Source organism: Eschrichtius robustus, chromosome 2, assembly GCF_028021215.1.
Source record: "Eschrichtius robustus isolate mEscRob2 chromosome 2, mEscRob2.pri, whole genome shotgun sequence".
Classification (NCBI taxonomy): domain Eukaryota; kingdom Metazoa; phylum Chordata; class Mammalia; order Artiodactyla; family Eschrichtiidae; genus Eschrichtius; species Eschrichtius robustus.
Window position 1 is genome coordinate 173,465,922 of NC_090825.1, and position 7,890 is coordinate 173,473,811.

The 7,890-nt window shown below is 57.9% G+C and overlaps 1 protein-coding gene across 1 annotated transcript; it reads right to left on the reverse strand.

The window, feature by feature from the left end:
• Positions 1-447: 447 nt before the first annotated feature.
• CCL25 (C-C motif chemokine ligand 25) lies at positions 448-2,977 on the reverse strand. The gene is made up of 4 exons (XM_068534932.1): positions 2,905-2,977; positions 1,192-1,309; positions 980-1,116; positions 448-646 (listed from the first exon to the last, which is right to left on the reverse strand). Exons 1-4 carry the CDS (start codon positions 2,975-2,977, stop codon positions 513-515), a joined length of 462 nt encoding a protein of 153 aa, XP_068391033.1. The 3' UTR covers positions 448-512.
• Between the last annotated feature and the right edge of the window lie 4,913 nt (positions 2,978-7,890).

Sequence of the window (7,890 nt, forward strand, 5' to 3'; positions counted from 1 at the left end):
CTCTGGTGCCTGGAGCAGGCACGGGGCTTGAAATAACAGAGCTCCCTTGTTCCAGCTATCTGAGGAGCAGGAGGTAGCAGGGTGACAGGGAGGGAACTGATGCAGCCTCAGGTGCGGGGATTGAGATTTGCCCTGAAGCACAGAGGGGCTGGGGCAGTCGAGGCTGCAGGGTGATAACTGTGGCATACAGAGGTCCAGCCCATCTCATGCTGGCTGATCCTAGAGAAGTGCGGGCTCATGGTCCTGCAGGAGGGACGGGAGGGGGGCTGGAGTGGAGTCAGGGGCCCTGAAGTTTTCGGTCCACACACTTGGCGTTTCATTTCAGCACTTGCCGGAGCCCCCTGGGCCGGAGCAGGGTAATGAACAGTCCTCTAGGACCCTCCCGTGTGAATCTGTGGGGCTGACCACAGAGCCAGCCCTCCGTGGTCCTGGAGGTGAGTCCTCTGACCCAGTCTGGACTGATCAGGAGCCCTCATTCCTCAGCAGTGATGAGGGGAGGAATGGTCACATGCTCAAGAGTCCTGACCTGGATTAGCTGTTGTCAGGAGGGAGGTTTTCCTCTTGCTGCTTCTGGTGGGACCACTAAACTTCGACAATGGTAGCGTGGAGGTTCCAGAGCTCAACTTCCTCACCCCAGAATGAGGGACTGTCAGAGAGAAGGCAAGAGAAATAGATAAGAGCTCCACCAATACCTTTGGAACACCTGGATCCAGCCCAGCCTGATGCCGCCCGTTGGGTGGTTATTTGAGCCAATGAGTTTCCCATTTGCTTGTATTTTCCATCTCTAGCAATTGCAGGTGTCTTGACTAAAAGAGCTGCACGTTCACTCAGCCTCCCACTCACAAGCCACTGACTCTTCTTGGGGTGCAGGCAGCTGTCAGATGCTGGCCTGCCATCCCCTCCTTTGGGGGTTGAGAAGCTCAGGGGCCCGCAGCAGGGAGGGTGGGCCCCTTAGATTTTGGGCTGGGGTCTCACCCACCTTGGAAGTTTCTCCGGGTGCCGTGGTGGGGCTTTAACTGGGTCTTCCTCCGAGCATCCAGGATCTTCATCCCAATCTGCACCCACCTGGTCCCTGGCTTCCCACACACCATCTTGTTTTTGTGGGGGAAGAAGAATCTGCAGGGATGGGGGTGTAAGCGGGGAGCAAAGTTGCGTGAGAGTCCCCACCCCCTCCCCCATGGTCCCACTCACATCACCGCAGGCAGGTTGCAGCTCCCGCTCACGTCCTGGCGATGGTAACTCTGGGCGTACCGGAGCATGGACCGTCTTGCTGGGCCGTGGTAGGCCAGGCAGCAGTCCTCAAAAGCACCTGCGACCACACAGCCGCCCACAGGCTCGCGTCTCTACGCGTGCGTGTGGGACTGCGCATGCGCTCTTCAGGAACGCCCACAGCCTTGGGCACCCGCGAGCCCGCACGCACGCCACAACCGTCCCACGCCCTGTGGAGGCCCGGGGACAGCCCAGACGGTAAGGAGGCCGTTCGGCTCACCTTTGGTCCTTGATAAGGGGACAGGAAGCGGGAGTTGGAGAGGGCCCCGCAGGCCCCCGCTGGGTAGGGCCCAGGACCACGAAATAAATGGGGGACCAAGGCCATTTCCATTCCTGCTCTGGGTCGGAGGGCAAGGAGGGGCTGCAGCGCCCTGAGAAGGGGAGGGGGGCGTGGTTGGAGGAGGTGCTGGTGCCAGAAGGTTCTGGAAGAATGAGCAGGTGGAATGAGCAGAGGATGAATTAATGTGGAGACGGTGCTGGGCCTTCAGGGTCCTCTGGGATCCGTCCCTCTGCCCACCCGTGCCTCCAGGGGCCACATCTCAGTTCTGGGAGGGCCGTGGGGAGGGCTTGGAGGCTCCCTCCATCCGCCACCTTGACCCCGAGAGCAAGGGGCAGTGGAGTCAGATGGACCCTGTGTTGCAGTGCCAGGCAGGCAGTTCCCCGGGGCTGGGGGCCCCCGCTGACCTCAGGATCAAAGGGCCCAGGCTGGGCCTGGCGCCTGAAATGGGCCTCTAATAGCAGGACAATGGGAACGAAGCCCAGCCCCCTCCTGGGCAAAGGGTAAGGTCTGCTGGGGGCAGGGCTAGGGCCTCTCAGACCTAATGAGGGGCAGGTGGGTGGGGCCATGGGGCTTCCACCTGGCCAGGGGCCCTGCTTGGCCGGCTGCTGGGGCTCAGCTGCCTCCTCGGGCCCACCTGGATGCAGAACACAGCGGCAGAGCTGGGGGACACTGGGGGCATCCAGAATAACCTTTGGTCACCAATATCCTCAAATGCCTACGCTAGGGAGAGGAGGAGAGGAATTCCCCATTGATAACAGTAATGGTTATCAATGTTGCTGCCAGGCACTGGGCCAAGAGTTTTGCAGGAATCAGCCCATCGGATCCTCATGTCCCGTCTCTGCAACAGGAGTTTGGAGCCCCACTTTGCCGATGAGGAAACTGGGGCTCATAAACGCTGAGTAGCAACTCTCAGCCGGACCGCACAGATAGCCGGAGTAGGGGAAGCTGAGATGGAGACCCGTGTTTGTTGGTCTCCCAGGTTCTGATCTCAACCCCTACCCCTGGCTCTGCAGGTTCAGGTCACTGCAGTGTGTCCCTGGGGGTAAGTGGCCCCGCTCTGCACAGTCCCTGGGCTGGCTGGAGTCCAGAGGGAGGCCTTGGGTCATGGACTGTGGAGGAGCCACCCAGGGGCTCTGAAAGGAGGGGCTGAGGACCATGCACCCCTAAGGAGCTGCACAAATGCTGGGAGTTTTCGCATGCCTGCTGGGGGGAGCTGGCCACCAGAGAATGAATTCAATGGTGATGGGATGGGGGAGGCTTCTGGAGGAGGAGACAGGCACATGCTAGGGGAGGCACGAGAAGGATGGGGAGAGGGGCACTCCAGGGGGGAGGGTAGGTATTGTCTGAGACAGTACCTTGAGCGTGGACAGTGGGAGCCCAGGCACCCACGAAGCAGGCCACCAGGCAGACCAGGAGCCACGGATTCATAGTGCAGGCTGGTCCTCCTCCTCCGGCGCCTTGAGGGTTAACTAGGAAGGGGGGGTAGGTGGTTGATGAGGACCCAACATGGGCAGTGGCAGGCATGGGAGCACCCCCATCTCAAGCCAGGGCCCTCTGCAAGGGAGGCAGGTGGCATAGGATGGGGACAAGTGTGCTGGAGGGACCTGCTGCTGGTCGGGGCGGGGAGGACTCACCAAAGCCAGTGGGGTCCTTGGAGCCGGTACCTGCTGAAGTGGACCCAAGCTCTCCTGCCTGCCAGGCCAGCAGGCTTCACCCTTTATAGATGGAGCCCCGCCCTGCCGCTCCCTCCCCACCTCCTCTCCCACTCCACCCCCTGGCTTCTCCCTCCCGCCCTGCCCTCCTCTGTTCTCCCCATTTCTTTCTTGCTCCTCTCTCCAATGTCAGGATGCACCTGTTGGAAGTTGGGTGCGAGGGGGCAAAAGGACCCAAATCAAAGAGCTGGACAGGAAACAATGACACCTTCAACTAAGTACTCGGACGGGGGGGGGACGGACAGGGATTTGGCTCCTTCAGTGATGAGGGGTGGACGGGTGCAGGTGGACAGACGCAGCCTTGACCTCAACCAGCCCCCTTGAAGGCTCACGTGCCCCCTATCCCAGGCCCCTCAGCCAGCTTTCTCCCTGAAGGGTCCTTTCTCCTCCTTGTCCTGGCCCCTCTCTTGCTGCACCTCTAGGTGGATACTGGCTTCCCAGGGGCAGGACCCAGGCAGCCTAGAGCGGGGGGGACAGCCTCCGCCTTTGCTCCCCACTCCCAAGCCGCCTGTTGCCATGGGGCCCGGACTTCACTGCATTTTTCTCTCCTTCCACACAATGGGATGACTTATCGTGTCACAGAAAAGCCCTGTTTTTGAGAACAGGCAAACACATAGAAATAGAAAGTAAAATCAGTTGTTGCCATGGGCTGGGAGGAGGGGAGAATGGGGGAGGGGGTGAGGGCGAAAGGGAAGGTATGGGTTTCTTTTTGCTCTGAAATTAGATGGTGGTGATGGTCAAGGGACTCTGTGAATATAGTAAACACCACGGAATGGTACACTTTCAATGGGTGATGTCGGCGAAGATAATCAATATTCAGATTAGAAAGGAGTTTGGGGACTTCCCTGGTGGCGCAGTGGTTAAGAGTCCACCTGCCAATGCAGGGGACATGGGTTCAATCCCTGGTCTGGGAAGATCCCACATGCCACGGAGCAACTGAGCCCATGCACCACAACTACTGCTCTCTAGGGTCCGCGAGCCACAACTACTGAGGCCTGCGCGCCCTAGAGCCCGTGCTCTGCAGCAAGAGAAGCCACCACAATGAGAAGCCCGTGCACCACAATGAAGAGTAGCCCCCACTCGCTGCAACTAGAAAAAGCCCGCGCGGAGCAACGAAGACCCAACAAAAAACAAATTAATTAATTTAAAAAAAAAGGAAAGAATAGAAAGGAGTTTTATTTGAGCCAAACTGAGGACTAGACCAGAAGCCCGCTTCCCAGAGTACTCTGAGAAACTGCTCTGGAGAAGCAGGGTTTTCAGGGCAGTTTTATATCTTGTCAGAACAAAGAATATTAAACAAGTCGGGGAGACATTTCTTCAGGGTTTCAGAAAAACAGACCAGCATGTACACAGCAAGGCAGTATGACCTTGGCACCTGGAAGGGAGTCTTATTACCAAAGGAGGACCAGTCGTGGCATCCCAGGAAGAGGGGTTTTAATCTTTATTTTTAACATGGACATTCTTTACTTCTGGTCAATGTGCCCTTTTCTTTAATAATTAAAGCAGACTGCAGTGTATGTTTGATAGGCCACAAACAGGCTATTTTAGTTAGCATAAAATGCAAGTTAACTCATGTATAAGCCAGAATGGCTTCCCTATATCTCAATATGTAAAAATTTCTTTTATCAGTGCAATGTATGCAACATGAATTTTCCCTAATATTACATTGAGAATAATCTCAATAAAACTGTTATTAACGACCACAACAATAAAGCAATGCTCCGGTTTTGGAAGAAAAGCGGGAGCCCCAGGTAACCACGCAGGCGGGAAGCAAAGCAAAACCCATCTGGAAGTAGTTCCTTTTTCTCCTGGGTTAGCGCGGCCCACCCGGAACAGGAGTGTGGGGATCTGGGTGGCGGGGTGGGGAGCGTCGGGGAAGGGGAAGGTGGTTCTGCAGAGAGCTCGCAGCTGATTGCTTTTAACTTTTTATTGTCCGCATCCTTAGCTATGGACCACCCTGAGTATTTATGACACTCTGTACCCCTTTCTCATCTCTCGCGCTCCACCAGGAGGCCCTGGCAGGGGGTGGGGCACGCCACCCACTCCCTGGGGTCTGGCCGGGTGGGTGGGGCTTAGCGCAGCGGGCGGGGCCTGGTGAAAGGCACTGGGCGCCGGGGCGGGGCTTTCTCTGTGGGGCTTAGGCCAGGCCGGGGCTTACGGGGCCCCGCCCCGCCCCTCCAGAGCCGCGGAGACTCGCGGCCAGGCTAGCGGTCCTGTGCCGGTGGCAGTGGCTGCTCCCGGGGTGGGTGAGGCTGGGCCAGGACGCGGCTCCGCGTGGCTGAGGGCGTGGGGACGCGGCGTGGCGGGCCGGGGCCAGCCTCCCCGCTGCGGCCCACTGCCCCTGCCTGCCCCGCCAGCGGTCAGCGGCCAAGATGTGGCGTTACGAAACCTTGGCTGAGGACCCCCGTGAGCGAGCCCACCTCCCTGCACCTCACAGTTTGTCCCACCGGCAGACTTAACGGGGAGGAAGGGGTGAGAGGAACCAGCACGCGCGCGGGGCAGACAGGGATTGTGCGCTCTTGGACCCGGCTCAGAACCCAGGTGTCCCGGCAGTGGACGGGATGCTTAGGGACTAAAGGCTCTGGGTTGAAACCCAGAGTTCGGAGGACCGCAGTTGCTTCACGGTCAGGGCTAAATTGGGAGAGGGGAAGCCTCCATTCCTACAGCTGCTGGAGGCATTAAGGGTAAACTGCTTCCAGCAAGGGGACTCTCTTCTCCGCACGTGTGAACCGGGCACAGAGGACAGAAGCTTCCTCCTGGTCACCAGCTCAGAGCATGGGGCCGTTGTGCGTGGCCTCCAGCCTGCAGCTGAGCCAGACGCAGGGGCTGACCACACCCCAAGGACTGCAGGGCACGCTGCAGTGCCCCCGGGTGGGGGAGGGGTGGGCAAGGGCACAGCTCAGCTCAGGGCGCCTCTAGTGGGTGCACACAAATGGCTGTACTGCAGAGTGGGGCAGCCAGTGGGCTTGGTGAGGGGAAATTCCAACCACTCTGCCTTTAGAGTGAGCTCCTCTGGGGCGGACTGAATACCGGCTCCCTCTCATTTCTCTGCTAGAGCAACTTCCCAGGTGCTCAACGGTTGACCCACTTTTACAGAGAAGGAGACCGAGGGTCAGAGAGGCCAAGTCGGACTTCCCTGGCGGTCCAGTGGTTAAGACTCCACACTTCCAATGCAGGGGTTGCGGGTTCGATTCCTGGTCAGGGAACTAAGATCCCACATGCCGTGCGGCACATCCAAAATGAAAAAAAAAAAGGAGAGGCCAAGTCATTCCCCCTTCTAACTTTTTATTCTTGGCCAGGAAAATCCGACTTTTATTTCTTAAATATTGTGAAGGAAAGGGGGACAGCCCCCTAATGGGGGAAGGCCATTGAGCAGAGCTCATCAGAAAGGATGCTGAGGAAGCACCACCAGCTGAAGTAGGGGTCCTCCTGCAGTTGCTTTTGCATCAGACCCCCACCCCCCCACCCCAGTGCTGCCTACCACCCTCCTGAACCTACGGTGCCTTCAGGGCCCAGCTCGGGTGGCCTCTGAGAGAAGCAGCTGGGAACCCACCCCCCCAACAACTCCACATAGTCGTGCATCTCATGGGGAGCATACCAGACCCTGGGTGCCCTGTCTGCCAGGCCTGGACTCCTGTTGTACCCAGCTGCCTTTCACTCTGGTCCTGATGCAGAGTGGTTACCAGGCAACTGGAGGAAGGAGGGAAAATTGGTGGGTTTTTTTTTTTTTTAAGGATGCCTTGCAAGCCTCTGGCCTGACTTTCAGGGACTTGGTTTCTAGACTGGCCCTGTGGGACCCATTTCACTGTGTTCCCGATGTGGATGGCCCTGCTGCCTCCTGAAAGGCCGGCCTTGAGGGGCTTCCCTCCCCAGACTTACCAGCTGCCTCTGGGTTCCAGGGGACCTGGGTGGGGAACTTGGGCTACCAGCACTGGTCGTGGCCTTGGCCTCGGCCCTTGTGCTTCTCCTGCTCCTACTGGACACGTGGGGGCTGAGCCAGCTGGGGCTGGGGCAGGGGCAAGGGTGACATGGGGAGCGAGGGTGGTGAGCCCTGAGGAGAGGGTCCCATAGGGTTGTGAGTCCCTCTTTGAAGCTACTGAGCTCCACTCACAGCCTCCACACAGGTATTCTGGGCACCTCTTACATACCAGCCACGTGCTAAGTCCTGGGGTGACCGCAGTGAGCAAGGAGATGTGTCCCAGGCATGGAAGTTGACGGTGATGTCACTGATCCTCACCAGACACCTGTTTGGGGCCATTTGTTAATCTCGTTCATTCAACAGACATGTAGCGCGTGCCTGCTGTATGCCAGGCACTGGGCTGGGTACCAGGGTAAGCAGTGCAGAACAGACAGGTAGCAAATAGCGAAGCAAGGCGTGACAGGGAAACCCTGGGGTTGGGTTGGGCTCCTCTAAAGAGAGTGACTTGAGGTGACAGCAAACCCTACGGGATTAATATTTATCCCCACTTGACAGGGAAAGAAACAATCAGCTGAGGTCCAGAGAGGTTAAGTTACCTGACCAAGTAAGCAGGGGGTCAGATTCCAAGTCCAGGTCTGACTCCATTCCACATATACTGCTTGGGTGCTGTATTAAGTGTGTCTTTTTTTTTTTTTTTTTTTCCAATGATG